The 17,270-nt window shown below is 41.5% G+C and overlaps 1 protein-coding gene across 1 annotated transcript; it reads right to left on the minus strand.

Annotated features, from left to right (window-relative positions):
* Positions 1-9,234: 9,234 nt before the first annotated feature.
* LOC120309507 (cbp/p300-interacting transactivator 2-like) lies at positions 9,235-12,558 on the minus strand. Its single transcript, XM_039346805.1, has 2 exons — positions 11,932-12,558; positions 9,235-11,263 (listed from the first exon to the last, which is right to left on the minus strand). The coding sequence occupies exon 2, from the start codon at positions 11,254-11,256 to the stop codon at positions 10,534-10,536; it is 723 nt and encodes a 240-aa protein (XP_039202739.1). The 5' UTR covers positions 11,257-11,263; positions 11,932-12,558; the 3' UTR covers positions 9,235-10,533.
* Positions 12,559-17,270: the final 4,712 nt, after the last annotated feature.

The raw sequence follows: 17,270 nt of genomic DNA on the forward strand, positions 1-17,270 counted from the left end.
AATGACTCCATTTACTATAATGTATTGCCTAATTACAATTAAGTTTAGTGTGCTTTGAAAACACAAGCCCTACTCCAATATGTTAAAGCAGGGGTCTTCAAACTTGGCCCTTTTATGACTTGTAGACTTCAACTCCCAGAATTCTTCAGCCAGGCTGAGGAATTCTGGGAGTTGAAGTCCACAAGTCATAAAAGGGCCAAGTTTGAAGACCCCTGTGTTAAAGAAACTCATAAGACTGGGTTAACTATAACATCTTTTAGCATTTGAAACAAACTGTGATGCCAAAATAATGACATTTATCCCAAACTAAGCTCTAGTCACAATTAGAGTATATTTTCTGCATCAAATACTTGCAGAGTAAGAGAATATTATCAGCCAGAATGAAACTAAATTTAGAACGGGTGAAAGCTGACTTATTTATCACATTTTAAGCACATGCTTTCTCAAAAGAGCTCAGAGTGGCATACATGGGTTGCTGAAATATCTCAGAGCAGTCATGTGAGGAAGGGGAAGGTGAAATAGACTGGCTCCATCCTCTTCATGAACTAGTTAGGATTTTGAAAGCAGGTGTCCAAGTGTCTGAAGGCAAGTAATAATAAGTACTTACATAAGTCATGCTATACCATTTTAGAAGAGCAGTTAATGTTAATTTAAAATGAACAAAGTTAATTTTCTTACAGTGAGTGAGTTTCTCTATATCTATGCAAAGAGTGTAAAGGGCTGATAGATTAATCATTTATCTTATCACAGTATGAAATCTTGCTTCTTTTAAGTTGTTGCTATTTTCCATTTCTCTGCCTGAAAACAGTTGAAATTGGTTAGAAAATGATCAGCCTACTGAACTGTATTTTAACTGTATTTCAAATACGACCCAGAAATTCTGCAAACTGTACATCATAATGCTCATTTCCCTCTATGTATCTGAAACCACTTATCTCTGTTCCAGTGGCCCTGTAGGTTGAGGACAGTGCTGGAATATGCTTGCAAATGGTCTTTTTCTTCTCTATAAATTGTGCCTGGTTAACTTTAAAAGGACACCAGAGAAATGAATGGAGCATTCCACTAGATTAATGTATGCTATTTAAATAGCTATATACTATCTCCTTAAGCACAGCAACATAGAGGCACAACAGTAGAAGGCAGCTAGTGAACTTCTGGAATGTAACTTGACCTCAGTATGACAGAAAATGGCAGACTATGTGGTTGTTGGCCTGATTCAACACAATGTAAACCTAAGCTTCTTTTGTATCCCGCTGGTACTCTGGTTATCTCCAGCTGGATACCAACCAAATTAAACCAAGGCCTCCAATCCTGCAGACAAACTATGATAGTACCTTATATTATTTTTACAAAATATCTCCATGGGTATTTTTATATTGTATCTCCTAAATTCAGCATCCTGGTTGCATTTTGGTTTACCAAGCTAAGTAGGTCTTTTAATGAAGCTTCTTGATGAGGATGACGTGCAGCACATGTCTCCCTTTGGGGGATGAGCAAGGGAGATTTTGGTGAGCATTCGTAGTCATAAAACAATGGCATTGCTGTGTTATCTGCTTTTCCATCTGCCCTGTTTACAGTGCTTCTCTTTTTTCCCTTCACAACCTTGGAATCCAGAGTACTTGCAATAAAATTTATTATTAATTTTTAAAAGAAAAATAAGCAGCAAAAATGTCTAATTTTAAAACTATTTAAAGTCCCTTCTTCCCTAAAAAAAAAAAAAAATCCCAAATGTAAAAGGAAATTAGGGTTAAAAGTGCAATTGCAAATCTTTCTGGCCATCAATCCAATTTTAAAACCTGAGAAAAGAGTTATTAAAAATTGCATGACTGCGTTTCATGGGTGCATGTCAATGAAACTGCACATCTGAAATTGGATTACAAATAACATTTTTAAAATCCCTACGTGATTATATTAGAAATCAGTTTATAACTATACATCAAAATTGTCCAGAATGCCAGCTACATCTAGTGGTTGCTAGTAGGTTACTGCAAAACCTCCATAGGCATGTCAATGGCTTTTAATTTAGTATGCCAGATTGTATCTATTTTATTTGAACTGTGCAGACTTAAAGTAAACTCCAAACCCATTTTGGATTTAGTGTGCCAAAAATTCTAAGTAGTTTAATTATTGTTAAACAATATACATGATGGTTTAAGGACTGTTTGATCATTTATAATGTATGGGAGAAGACTTGACTTTAAAAGCAACAAAGTAAGTCCTGAGCTGGTTGTCTTGCATTTTAAACACCAAATGCTGATATTTAGATATCCCAGGTCTCAGCATGATACTTTTAATTGTGGCTTCAACTCTGTGCAGAAGAGTTGATCATCGTTTCCCGGGATCTGGGTCTAACTTAGAGTCAAACACTGCAAGTATGTTTAACAGTTTTCTTATGCTTGCTGTGCAACTGTCTTTACATATATATGTACACATGTATATGCAGTACACAAAAAAATAGTGTATATATACATATATATATATGTAGGTCTTTGGTTGTTCGGGTTTTCTCCCACGTAAAATTGGAAGTGTCTTGGCGACGTTTCGACGAAGTCCCATTCGTCATCTTCAGGCTGGTGCTTTCAGCTTCGTGCCTCGAGCAGCAATGTGTGGTCTTAGCTGTTTCTTCCTTTTAACTGCCAGGGGGGGTATGAACTGATTGGGTGGGAGCTTGGCTGTGTTCTGATTGGGTGGAGGTGTGTTCTGATTGGTTAGGGGCGTGGCTGTGCTCTGATTGGCTGGGGGGTTGGCTGTGCTCTGATTGGCTGGGGGGTTGGCTGTGCTCTGATTGGCTGGGAGAGTGTTCTGTTTGGTTGTGCTCAGGTTAGTCTGAGTTGCAGAGGGATTCAAGATTTTGGGCTGCCCTGCCATTCCTTGGCTTCGCATTCGTGGTCGTGCTTCCTCTTCATGGAGGGTGTCAGTTTGCTTCACACAGGAGGTCACCACCAAACGTCCACGCAAAAAACAAACCCAAAGCCACACTGACTATGAGGCACGACCACAAACCAGAAGCCAGACCACAGCTGCATCATTAGCCACTTTAAACCCCCCCAATCCATACATGAAGCAAACTGACACCCTCCATGAAGAGGAAGCACGACCACGAACGCGAAGCCAAGGAATGGCAGGGCAGCTCAAAATCTTGAATCCCTCTGCAACTCAGACTAACCTGAGCAAAACCAAACAGAACACTCCCCCAGCCAATCAGAGCACAGCCAACCCCCCAGCCAATCAGAGCACAGCCAACCCCCCAGCCAATCAGAGCACAGCCAAGCCCCTAACCAATCAGAACACACCTCCACCCAATCAGAACACAGCCAAGCTCCCACCCAATCAGTTCATACCCCCACTGGCAGTTAAAAGGAATAAACAGCTAAGACCACACATTGCTGATCAAAGCACGAAGCTGAAAGCACCAGCCTGAAGATGACGAATGGGACTTCGTCGAAACGTCGCCAAGACACTTCCAATTTTACGCGGGAGAAAACCCGAACAACCAAAGACATACATACATACATATATATATATATATATATATATATATATATATATATATATATATATATATATATATATATATATATAGTGAAAAATAAATAATATACGACCACCAGGAGGATCCAAGTAAGGAAATACTTTACTAAAACCGAGCTTTCGAGCTTTCGTTGGGAACTTCCAACATCGTCAGGGTTAAAAAGCCAGTTAACAAAGGTGACTTAAATAGGTTTAGCTAACATTTGCACTCGGCTCCTAGACCGCGTCACCGGCCCTAGCCGGTCAATTTGTATTCCAGATGTTTCCTTTGTATTGTGTTCTCTTCTGTCATTCTTTCGGACCTTCTTACCTGCTCTTTCACTGTCAATACTTAGGTTTGTCAACACCCTTATATCATACCTAAGTAAGAATACAATACCAGCAAGTGATATTGAACTAAGTGGCGGTAAAAAGACAGAGATCATCAGCAGATTCTGTGCACCTAGCAGATGTTTTGCTTTCTATCATGGGTGAATGGCTGCCATTCATACCTGCAGGAAAAAGGAAAGAGCAGTACTTGACTACAATACTGTCATCAGGTCAAACAACCCTGACACTGTGTTGCCTAGCAGGGACCTCGTGATGGAATGAAATGTGTCTGGAATACCTGCTGAGAGTGTTAGCAGGGAGATAGCATGTGAAGAGAGTGGAATAAAGCCCACAGCTGAATTTGTGGCCACATTAGAGCTCTTTAGCAGAATAGCCTTCTTTTGTTTCATTAACCAGTGAGCTCTTTAGAACTGGGTCAGGGGAAAAAAATAGCAGTATTTGCTGACACGTAAAGAAATAGCTGCACAATACTGGCAGACAGCTACCACCTTTAGGCTTTTTTTTTTTAAATGCAATTTTTTTAGCACAAGAAAAGCACAGCCATTCCTTGTTTCAGGTGATCCACTGCAGCCCCCCCCTCTCTCTGTGGGGGGGGGGGCTGAAACTCTTGCAGGTGCCACACCTTCTTTTTCCAAGGCACTTCTTTGCAATTGAAAAATCACTTTTTCCTCAGGCTACATAAGGAAACTGAGAATGTGTCATTTAACTTTCATGTCACATAGCAGACCATTTTTAAAGCTCAATATTTTTTTTAAAAAGAAGGATATGTGTTCAGCAGTGCCCTATTGATACAGTTTCATGATGATAGACAGATTGATAAATAGATATAGATAGATGATAATGATAATGATAGATATGATAGATGATAAAGATGATGAGAGAGACAGAGAGACAGAGAGAGAGACACAAAGAGAGAGAGAGAGAGAGACACAGAGAAGATTTTCTATCTGGGAGGTGGCAGATGAAATACAAATTTGGGATCCCCTCCCAAGTCAAAATTGCCAGTCAGCAATTCTGGCTCTGAGGAAGAAAGTGACTTTTTTGAAGACCACAGTATGTGAAAGAGGCTCCCTTGCATAGCTAAGGAAATTATGGAAAATTCTTGTTGATAAAAAAGGAAAAGAAATGGGATTACCTTCCTTTTTGCTGTTCTTGTCAGGAAGAAGGAAAGGTAACAAGGATTGACCGAGGGTAGTTTTGCCAGATCCAAAGACAGAGTGAAAACAGAAGGGTCAAACTCCAGCTGTCCTCAGACAGAAGGAAGGATCAGGAAAAGCATCTGATGGTTCCAGACTTGGATGGGAGGGAAAAACAGAGCAAACGACTCTTGCTTGCTCTCATTGACATATTAATTGCAACTAACTATTTCTGTATATACATAATATGATGCGATGGGCAGCCATATAAATATAAATAAATTTAAATGTAAGCATAAAATTTGTTTTCATCCTCATAGTTTTCAAATACAGTTCCAATATAAGCATTTTTTTTTTCACTCAACCACGGGTTTTTCACTTCATTCAATCAAACATTCTCTTTAATTCTAGTTAAATCCACACACTTTTGTGATTCCGTGTAACACATTGAAGCAGCTTATATATCTCCTATCCTTAAGTCCACTTTACCTTTGTTCTGTTGAAAAATGTATCCTCTAATACTTTTTGACACAGGATTTAAATCTCTGCAATTGTTCCATTTTCACTGTTTTCTTTCACTTCTATCTTATCCTTCTCTATAATCTTCCCCAAGAATATTACCGAATAATGTTCATCATGCATTCAGAACTTCTCATTTTTATATCCTTTACAAAATCTATTGGAAACAAAGGTATTTTTAGCAGATAGTCCACAGACACCATTCTCTTCCTTCTTGAGGGAAGACCCATCCTCTGGATTTGTTAAAGTGTTATCATGAGCAAAAACATTTTAAAGCTGACACCTGTCACTTATTAAGGAATAAGATTCTGTAAAAGCAGTTTTCAAGTAAGCATCACAATGGAGATTCTTTCTTGAAAAAAAGTTAATGCAGTGTTTACAAATAGTGAATTCAGCTAGATATGACAATCAATATCATACTTCTTTTCCACCAGGATGTTATATTGCCCTTCAAAGCCTCCCTCCTTCCCTGGGCCAATTGATTAAGGCCAATTGATGCCCTAAGCACAGTCCAACAATGGTCCTTCCATAGCTTAATTGACAATACATGAAGACTCAGTTACTGCTAAAGATGAAATAACAGATTAAATTTTTAGTTATCTTCCAGGCTATCTCTCAAGCTGGACTCCACTACTAAAGTAAATATTGAGTGGTGGGTTTTTTGGGGAAAAATTGTTTAATACAAAATAGCAGCAAGCATATTATTTACTTATATGTAGGGCCATAAAAAGGTGCAAATCTTCAACTCTTTTTATGCAATGTTTAATAAAACCGTTATGAAGGAAAATGCAAATAGAAACGTTTATTGGAAACGAAGGTCAACTGCGGCAATGAAAGAGTTAAAGCCATGATAGCTGGAGAAAAGATCTCAATGGGGCTTCCCTACCCTTGGTGCCCTAAGCATGTGCTTATTTTGCTTAATGGTTAATAGGGGCAGCCCTCTCTGCAACTTACTATAGCCCACCTGCATATAAACTCTTTCCCAAGAATATGTGAAGGAGGGGAGAAAAAGGCTCAATTCTTTTCTCTTCGGTCTGCATTCCACAAGATGGCACCAGCATCTAATACATTCACCCACAAGGAGTGTTTACCTTTTAGAGCTGGCCACCCATAACAGATTAGGGGATTAAATATTTGTTTCTAAAAGACCTGGCCTTTCCTGCCCGCATCAATTTATGTCCCGGAGCGGGCTATTGCCAATACAAAAGACATTCAGACTATAAAGTGCACAATAGATGTCAACTTATTCTTCGTCTGTGTCTCTTGAGCACCTCATAAACAGCTGCGAGGAGCCGTTCTAACCAGATCACTCACTGCCATGTGATGTCTTTCTCAGCCCTGGGGGGGAAAAAATGGCCTCTGCCTGTTGTTTTTCCTCCAGCCGCAAGAGAGTGACGTTGTTTTATTAATCAGCATTTATTTTCCTAACAAGTGTCTTTTGTGTGGCTTCTGCGCAGGGAAGCTTATCACTGATCTCCATTGCAAATAAAGCACTGTGTCTATTTATGGTCATGGCTTAAAGAGCAGCGCAGCTCATGTACCATATTAGAACTTTTTGAAAAAGAGCCAAAATACAGGGGTCAGGTTTCCTATGCTACAAGCAACCTAAGTAAGAATACAATACCAGCACCCTCTTCCCAGCCCGGTTTGCAAATTAACCTGGCAATTGCTAGGTTAAATAACCTGGTAAACTAGTCACTGCTCATATTATCACTGATTAACTTGGGCGAGCTAACGTCTTAGAATACACTTACAGCAAGCAGTAGGGATGCAGTATGTCAGATAAGGTGTTTCCCCCTCTCCCTCCAAAAAGTTGGAACATTTGAGATTGCCAGTTTGATCGTGTTCCAATTTCATTCAAACTAAGTGAATAAGTCAGAGGATTTCAGAATGTTGATTAGCAATTTTATGCAGAATAGAGTTAACGATTGATCTTGCAGTGACTGAGGACTGTAATGAAAAGGAATCTCTGGGGATGTATTTCATGTTTTTCTAGGACAGAACCATTGCTTTGGATCATGGGACATGTCCAAACACTTGTGGTTTGGAAGTGAGGGAGACATGGTGCACTCTGGATAAATTAATATAAACCCAATAAAGCTATGATTTACAAAGCTGATGTATTTCTCTCTTCGTAGCATCTGCCATTGATTGGAATGTTTTGTGCAATTTTAATGAAAAAAGGGGCTTTTGGTGCCCAAAATATACTTATTTTGTTCCTATTTATGGAACAACTAAAATGGAAATATTTTATTTTGCAAAAAAAGTGACTATTATATTCAAGAATTTTAAAGCACTTTGTACAACATGTACCTAATGTCATCCCAAAGCTGATTATTTCACAAGTACTATTTCAACCGTACTTCAGCTAGTTAGAAAGCTAGCTGAATCCCAACATTATTTAATAAATTGGCTAGGTAATTATAGATCTGCAGTTTCTTGGACATCTTCAGGTATGCAGTTTTCCTGACCAAATCAGCCAAAATCCAAATTTGACCTCTATAAAGGTTTAGTTACTGCTGCAGATTACTGATATCTTAAAATAAATTGCTGCAAGATTTCAATGCTTCTAATTTTGCTGTGTATGTTACATAATATGCTGTACACAAACGTAACAAATCTTAAACATAATAGTAATGCAGTTAGCAGAAAATGCAAAGCCAACTACATGTGACTCAAAATATTGCTTTCTTGTTCAATTGTCCTTGACACCATATTCCTTGTTTTGTTGATATACAATAGAAATGTTTTGAAATGATTCTAGTATTAAGATCAAAGCATATCAGGCATGAAAATGTTGTCACATGCAGTTCCCTGCCTCAAAGCATACTGCTAGTCATCCATCATCCAAGAACAATTTATCCCATTCTAATAGGTATCAAGCAGCATTTCTGTGACATTACACAAAACATTGTTCTGGATAACACAGACAAGGCCAGGGTCCATATTATAGGAATAAGATAGATAAAGCCTGATGAAAAATGCTGCCTTTGGGGAATCCACTAAATACAGCTAAATTCAAGGAAGTAGTTTTAGATGTTTCACCAGATAACATACTCCAGCTTGATACAAACTCTAATGTACACATAATTCAGTGAAACTTAATATAGCAATTGGTATACTGTCAGACTGCCTTATATTCTGGTTAGAAATATTAGAGAATGATAATTGACACTTGGGCTTTGAACTGGTTGAGTGTAAGAGAGAGATCTGTAAATGCCTTCCTCAAATCTAAAAACTTAAAAAATAATTTTGAAAGTGAGATATCAGGTCAGTGTTTAATTGCTGTAGCCATGTTAAACATAATATTAAACACCTGATCTTGTACTGATCAAAGCAAGAAGGGGACACCTTTCTTTTCCCACCAAGAGAAAGTGAAATAAAATATACTGATTTAAATATTTTACTATCTCCATGTGAAAATACAGAAATTATTCTTCTAATATCTGTGTCCAAGCTTTAAACCATAATACAATTCAATTTTGTTTAACAAACCATTTCCTACCAATGTGTTCTACTCTTCATTCCTCTATAATGAAAACTTATATGATTTTAGTGCAATGTAGGTTTTTCAAACAAACAAACAAAAAATGGCTAAGAGCACTTTTATCATGATGCAAGAAAGATGGAACAAAAACTTCTACATGCTTATTTTATGAAGCCCTTTCACATAGTAAGGAATACATGTGCACGAAGAACAAAGTGTTATTGAGAGTACTTGTGAGAGTATTTATAAAATTAAAGTTTAATAGATAAATAGAATAAATACTTTATGCATCATAATTCTGGACAACTACATTTATAGTAAGTAAGTTGGCAAATCACAAGTTGTTGCCTCTTGGCAAATTCCACTTTTGATAAAATCACACAGGCATGTTACAATGTTACTTATGAGACTGTGATTTCATAATTAGATTTAAATCCTTTTACCTTCTGCACTGATCATGACATATAGCACACAATGGTGTCAAGTAAATACTCCTTCAGAATGTTCACACAACCCAACAGCTCAACAAGTTAAAAAGGGTCATATGTACTAAATATTTGGAGAGGGGCAATTGAAGGGGTGGGAAAGAAAAATAAGTTTAGGAAAAATAAGTGGGAACTATACCTAGGAAAAAGTTAAAGCATTTAACTTTTTTGTGGACACTGGCAACTTAAAATAAAATAAATTAACAAGTATGTTCTCAGAAAAAAAATTGTACAAAAATACTGTCAAATTTCCTAAAAAGCTTTCAACACAGTAGTTCTTTCCCCCTATGTATTGAATAAACCATGTAAGCACATTACCAAAATAAAAGGATGTTGAAAATAGAACCAGAATAAAAGCCAGCAAAGTCCCCTCCCACCGACCCCACCGCCATTCCATTCACACTTTTTATCTGTACAGATGGGGGAGAGGAACAGTCAGCAGAGTTTAAGTAACAGTATTATTTTTCCTGAAGAAGGAAGGTTTGGCCCACATTTGCTAAGCTTCCAGTTTAGCAGACTAAAAATTAGCATCACTCCAACGCATAGTTCAAAACAAAGGAAGAGGGCAGTATTTGCGCAGGAATCTATCTTGAAGTTCGCGCAATCAACTAATGCATTTTTTTTTTAAAAAAAATCTTTTTAAACTCAAGAATCTGAATGCAGTTCTACTCATTTGAAATCATAACTCACAGAATATCGACACGATTATTTTTTGCCCATGTTTGCATCTAGCCACTGAAAGACCTGCCAGGTTAAGGTTAGCAGGGAAGAAATTAGGCAGAGGAGACAGAGAAAGAGACACTGAGGATATGATAGGTTCAGTTAAAAATGATTACAGGTCAGGGGGACAAAAATGGGTGGCCAAGCTTAAAAAAATAAAGAAGTGGTGGTAGCACACAGAAAATAAGAAAAATTATACAAGTTTACAGTTTACTCTGCTTCCCAGGTGTTCAAGCTCCTACAAGCCTTTGAAATACTGTTTCTAGAGGGAATGTTTTTTCATTCATACACATGGAAAAAAAAAGTCCTTTGTTTTACACGAAAGTCAGCAGCTCACTCTGCTAGACTGCTGTTTGCAAACGAAGTCTGTCATGAAATCAAACTCGTTCTGTCCCAGCCAAAGCTCAGGAAGCTCCTTGATGCGATCCAAACCCATTTCTACGACTAAGGACATCAGGACCTCCTCGTCAATGAAGTCAGTGTCAATGACATTGGGAGGCAGCATTGCTGCAGGGACGTGGGGCACGGAAGCTGGCACACCGCTGCTGCCCCCGCCCCCCCCACTGCTGCTGTGCTTTGGGTTGCAGTCCCGAAAATGCTGGGTTGCTCCGTTGAGCTGATGGTTGGCAGGAAGTAAATCCGGCATGTAGTGGTTGTGAGGGTAAGGATGGTGACTGAAGTACTGGTTGTTCAGCTTCTGCAACTGCATGCTGGCTGTTAAGGGCCCGCCTTGAGGAGCCACCGTCGGTGCCATGAATTGGGTATTATTAAACCTCGCGGTCGGCGGCATGCTGCCAGGAGGGTGTCCCCCGTTCACATTCCCTGGCCCCATGGCGTGCCTGATGCCACGGTTTGTGTTCATATTTCCTCCTCCGTAATGGAGATGGTCGCTCATCAAGGCACTGAAGGCGTGCGGTGGCTGCTGCTGCTGCTGGTGGTGGTGGGTTGGAAAGGGTCCCATTCCCATGCGATGGGCCGGGTGGTGGTGAAGCCCACTGGTTCCATCAGGGACGCGTCCGTGGTTCATGGCCATCATGTGCTCTGCCATTTCCAGCCTTTGGAAAGTTAATATTGACAGAGAAAAGGATCAACATTTATACTGCCTGCCTGCGCCCCCCCCCATCGCCCCCCCCGAAGCTTGGGTACCCCCCCTCTCTTCCCCAGGAAGTCGCCTCTCTGGGTCTCCACCCTTCCCACCCTCCTCTACCCAGTCGGTCCTTTTCTCTTTCCAGAGAGATTCTTCCCAATTCACCAGCACTGGCAAGCGGGGAAGGCGCCTTGGGCACCATCGCCGGTTGGCAGCCACCCTCTCCTCTGTCACCACTCGCGCACACCTAGGCGCTCCCCGGCTTCTTTTTTCCGCCCCCCCCCGCTTTCGTCCCCTTTATTACTCCTCCAGCTTTCGAATCGGCAACACTCGTCCACGGAGATAATGCTAACAACAAACAATCCACGCGTGTTGTTGCAGGAAAAGCCTTACATAAGAACTACAGATGGGGAGAACGCTGTCCGACCTTCCCGCTCTCCTTGTCAGCAACTTTGGGAATTAAAGTCTGCCAAGGACCGCTTGCGATCTAAGAATAAGTGGATTACCAGCTCCCGCGGAAGCCTCTTCCCTCTCTCCTCTCCCCCCCTCCCCAGCCGCTTCGGGCATGCCTTCCCGTGCCTCCAGTCCTCGTCCCGGAGCTTCGGGCAGGGAGCGCGAGAAAAGCCCACCGCTCACCTCACGCTCTCTCGCTCGCTTTCTTCCTTCGCTCCCAACGCGCTGCTGGACCCAGTCAGCAGAAATCGCCCAGCATAGAGCAGGCGACGGTCCGCTTCGTCCTCTGTGTGCTTGACCGGGTGGAGGGTGGCGGTGAATTCTTCTGGCTGCTGCTGGGCATACAGACTCGAAGCCGCGGCTTCCCCTTCTCGGCGAGTTTCTCATCAGCCCTTGCCAACAATGAGCTGTGTTCCTTACCCTGCTTTGGCCACAGCTAATATAGGATTTCAAAAGGGAGGAGCGAAAGGCTTCGCAGGCAACCAGCAGTAAAACCTGGAGCAAAGCAAGGAAAACAAGCCAGGCGGAACTGGAAGGAATCCAAAGCCCCCCCGTTGTCCTCGCGGGCTCCGGGCCACGTGGGCCATCGCCGATGCCCTCGGATCCACACGGACGCGAGGGGCTTGCCAGCGCTGACGCGGATGGCCGGGCTGGAGGATCGGGCGCCGAGCGAGAAATGCGTGGATCAAGAAAAGCCGGACTGCATCGAAAGCCCGGGCTTCGCCGTCAGCCGGCAAACGGCCCTTTGGCTTCTAATTGAGCCATCATTCCGATCACTCGCTTATCTCTCACACCATTAGGCGCTATTGCTGCTTGCCTGCCCCTCCCCCCCTCGGGATACTCAATACTGGGCGTTTATTTATTTTCCCCTCTTGCCGTGCCTCCTCCTTTCTCCAGACTTGGTGAGGCTCCTTCGAAGCTCCAGGGTGCCATGAGAGGAGCCCAAAGGCCGGTCCTCGGTGCCCCCTGCACGAAGACCCCCCCCACCTTCCATCCAGACCCTTCGGCGGTTCGACTGTGGCCTTGGCGTTGGAGGCGCGTTTCCCGCCGGGGCGCGCAGGACCCGATCCGCGCTTTCGAAGTGGCACGCGCGGCTTTGCCACCGTGGACATTTTGCAGTTTTTAACCTCTCCTGGTGGCTTTGGCATTCGCACGCAGGCGTCTCTGCTCTGCAAACAAATGCCGCGGTCGCCGGACAGGGGTTCCTGTTGCCTGCCTGCCTGCTTCCCGCTCCCCCGCCATTCCCTGCCATTCCTTTTCATAAACCCGTCGGCATAATCCATTTGCCTCAGCTCGGGGGTTGGTGGGAATATAGAGTGGGGTAAGAAAGGCGGGTCTGACCCCAGGTTTAAGCGAGCTCCTTGCTACTACAGTCAGCAAGCAGCTGCCACGGCAAGGTGATATTGCTGGGAAAGCAAGGCAAGGCAATGGTTGCTCTGCAAATAAAGCGGATCCCTTCCTTCATCTGCACGCCCTTTTGGAGGCGTACTAACAGTCAATAAAAACAGCCGAGGAGCACTGGGATAATAAAGCTGCCCGTCCCCGGGGTGTTGCTTCGCAGGAAGGCAGGGTGGTGTAAGAGCTCTAAGACCAGCCATCCGGAACTTTTCGTAGGGATTCCTGGCCGACTGGAGTGCCTACTGATATACCCGATTCTCCTGCTTGACTATCAACTCCCATCATTCTAAACAGATTTCAGGATTATGGAATTTGGAATTCATTGCATCTCCGGGATTAGGGAAGACAAGCATTGCTACGGTTCCCAGATGGATGGGGTAGCTACAGTATGGCTCTTTCTTCATCAGTAATTAGGGAAAACAACAGTGAGGGCTCGGATCAGATGGTCACAGAACTGAGCACTGGAAGGCCAATGGTGGAGGTCATCTAGTCCGACCTCTTGCTTAATGCAGGATCTATAAGATATGAGGTAACTGCTGCTGTCTTCTCCAGTGTGGTAGTTACAGATATATTGAAGGACAGCTGCTATTGTCAATATTTATATATTAAGTACAATTTCAGAATGCACAACTATTCTCATAATAGCTCTGCAAACACTCCGCTTGGATTTATTTATTTATTCATTCATTCAATTTATACGGCCACTGGTTTCAAAACAAATGATTCTGAACAGCTAACAGCAATTTAAAAAAGCAAAGAAAAAAAGATGAGAACAAAAGTACAAAATAGACAATCAGCATTGCAAGGTTTTTTTTTTTAAAAAATCGATATGGGCACAATACAAATATTTTAACAAAATTAATTCACAGGGTCCAACACATGCTCTGATTACCTTGCCTGACAAGAGTGAGCAGAATTTCCTGATTCAGGAAAGAGCACAGTTGCAAACACTCTTCTGGTTACTGACATTGAACAGGAATTGTGAGTTGCTGAGGACCTCAGAATTGTGCAATCTTACATAGAACAGGAAATGGAAATTCTCCAGAATTGGGCAGTCTCGGTAAGCTAGAGTTGAAACCTATTCAGCGCTATTCAACCCCCCACAATCTCCAGACACAGATTCAATGAACCTTCATTGAATCTCCTGGATGCCTCAGATGGAATAATCTCCCCAGGAGAGCCCAGATTACCTTGAACAGAACATCTGAATGACTATCCACTGATATAATAAGTATGGAGAAACATTGCCAGTTTTAGCACTCTTAGGTAGGCCTTAATAGTGGCTTTGGCTTGTATTTGCTTGGGTTCACTCTTCCTTGTCCTTCTTTGTTGTCCTTCAGTGGCACTCATGAGATAAGACAAGATAAGCTTTATTGTCATTTTTTTAGCAACAGCACACATCCAAAATGAAATTTAGTTGCCTGCCCTCCAAGTGACACACACACCTAAACATATACAACATATGTATAGACCAGGGGTAGGCAACCTTGGCTCTTTTATGACTTGTGGACTTCAACTCCCAGAATTCCTGAGCCAGTGTGGCTCAGCTTGGAAACCTCTTCCTGTCCCCTCAGCATGGCTGGCTCAAAAATTCTGGGAGTTGAAGTCCACAAGTCATAAAAGAGCCAAGGTTGCCTACCCCTGGTATAGACCCACACCCCTACATACACATAACAAATAAATGTTAAACACTGTCCATCTTGAATATATAACACAAGGAGGAAGCTTGAGGGTTCACAAGTTTAATGCTGTATGGAATGAAACTCTGGCTGAATCTGGATGTTCTGCTTCGGATACCACGAAGCCTCCTCCCAGAAGGTAACAAGGAAAACAGGTCGTGAAGAGGATTGTAGTGTCCCAGATAATCTTACGGACCCTGCTCAAGCAACACTTCTGTGCTATGTCCTGGATGGGAAGGAGGGAACTGCCAATGATCTTTTCAGCATCTCTTCAACCATTTTATTTTCCTCAGTTCCTCGGGTTAACTAAGGGGAATTTTGAAATCTATGGAAGAGAGAGGGTGCATAATTGAACGCCAATCCAGAGCCTCCATATCATTTGCATTCCAAGTAGCTATCAAGAGACCACCTCAAGCTTCTTTAGAACCTTACTGGATGCACTTGAGTAGGTCTAGTCTCCCTGAAGCAGGGAGAGGCAGGGCAAGCACCAGAGAACTCCAGGAGTAACAGAGAGATACCAGATCATGACTGAGAAATGATAGCAGTCACCTTAACTTCAGATCACCTTGCAATTGCTCCTGCAGGAAAAGCAGATTTAACGTATGACCACTGTCATATGTCGGGCCTTGATGACCTGGCTGTCATTGTGGTCTTGAAATTCTATTTCTAATATTTCCCCCATTTTTTTTAGATTCTTCTTTTTTTAGTTTATATAGTATAAAATACAAAAATACAAAAACAAATAATAGGAAAAATAGGGGAGGGAAAAGAGAAGGGAAGATGTTGACTTGCAACTCCCTTTGGTTCAGTAAAATAAGATAATAACATCAAACCTCAACTTTTTACTTTTAGATAATAGTATAAACTAGCCATTTCTATTATCAACAAATCTATCTAATCAGTAAAACCCAAAATCAAAGTTTTATTTTTTTTCCATCTCAAGCACAAAGTCCAGAAGTGGTTTCCAAGTAGAAACAAAAATAATTGTGTTCTTTTCTTTTATCAAAGCAGTCAATTTAGCAATCTCTGCTAACTCCATCAACCATTGCAGCCATTCGTCCATTGTGGGGATCAAAGTGTCCTTCCATTTTTGTGCATAAAGTAATCTTGCTGCCATCAACATATATAACATCAAAGTTCCAATTTTTTTCCCCCAAGCCTTTTTCCATTAAACCCAAAAGGAAAGTTTCTGGTTTTATATTTATATTCACTTTAAGAATCTTCTGTATTAAAATATGAATCCTATTCCAATATTTCTTTGCTTTGTCCCATGTCCGCCACAAATGATAAAATCTTCTTTACATTTGGATTTCCAACATTCATTTGAAGTACCTTTATATAGTATTCATGAAATCCCGAGCCACCTTGGAGACCCCCACTCCAAGGGTAGGTTGAAATCCCCAAGGACCATGAGCTTGGAAAACTCCATCACTAACCTGGTCAAAGAGTCACAAAGCTCAGCCAGTGAGGTGGTTATGCAGTAGAAAGGATGGTACAATACCCAACTGATCCCAACAGCTCAATCTAACAAACAGAGACTTGCATCAGCTATCTATGCAGCAGCATCTCTGAATGCCATCAGAGTATCTCAGATGACGTATCCTGAATTCCCATGATTTTGTTTATATGGTCAAATATCACTAAGAGGCGCAGTGGGATCTGGGAGCTTGGGGATGTTGTGCTGCCTGCAAAGTTGCCATTTTTCTGACTAGCCTTGCTACTCTAGGTTACAGGGAGCACTGAGTTAAGAAGAGACAGGGGAAGAGCATGGTTAAAATGTGCTGGTTTAAGAATGGAGCTTCAAATAGAGTTAGAAAAACGACAACATTTTTTTCATTGGAGGAATTTACAATAAAATGAGATAAAGTTGGTGAGGAGAATTATTGGTGAGCGTGAAAAGCTGCCAAATATTTATTTAGTATATTTTACTGCCATAAAGGAGTTTATGCTAACCTTCAGGTAACTAAGGCCACTTCCTCATAATAATTTATAATATCTTGTAATGTTGTTCAACCAGTGAGGACAATTAACAGTGAGGACAATTAACCAATGGAACAGCTTGCTTCCAGAAATCATAGGCGCTCCATCACTGGAGATTTTTAAGAAGCGGCTAGACAGCCACTTGTCTGAGATGGTATAGGTTCTCCTGCTTCAACATGGGGCTGGACTAGAAGACCTATTCTATTCTATTCTATTCTATTCTATTCTATTCTATTCTATTCTATTCTATTCTATTCTATTCTATTCTATTCTAAACCATTGCTGTACTAAAGTGATGAAAGCAGACTTTATATTACCACAGCGATTGATGGTTGGTGATGCCAGAAGACACAATTAGTAGCGAGGAAATGGCCTACATTTATTTATTTACTACCGGCCTCTATTATTTTTACAAATAAAGTGCAAACATACCCAACATACCTTCCTCATCCATTTTCCCCACAA

Source organism: Crotalus tigris, unplaced genomic scaffold (assembly GCF_016545835.1).
Source record: "Crotalus tigris isolate CLP2741 ecotype Arizona unplaced genomic scaffold, ASM1654583v1 scf7180000018030.5226217, whole genome shotgun sequence".
Lineage (NCBI taxonomy): Eukaryota > Metazoa > Chordata > Lepidosauria > Squamata > Viperidae > Crotalus > Crotalus tigris.

Excerpts from the sequence above, each read along its gene's own strand:
- LOC120309507 (XM_039346805.1), bottom strand. The coding sequence starts at position 11,256 with ATGGCAGAGCACATGATGGCCATGAACCACGGACGCGTCCCTGATGGA.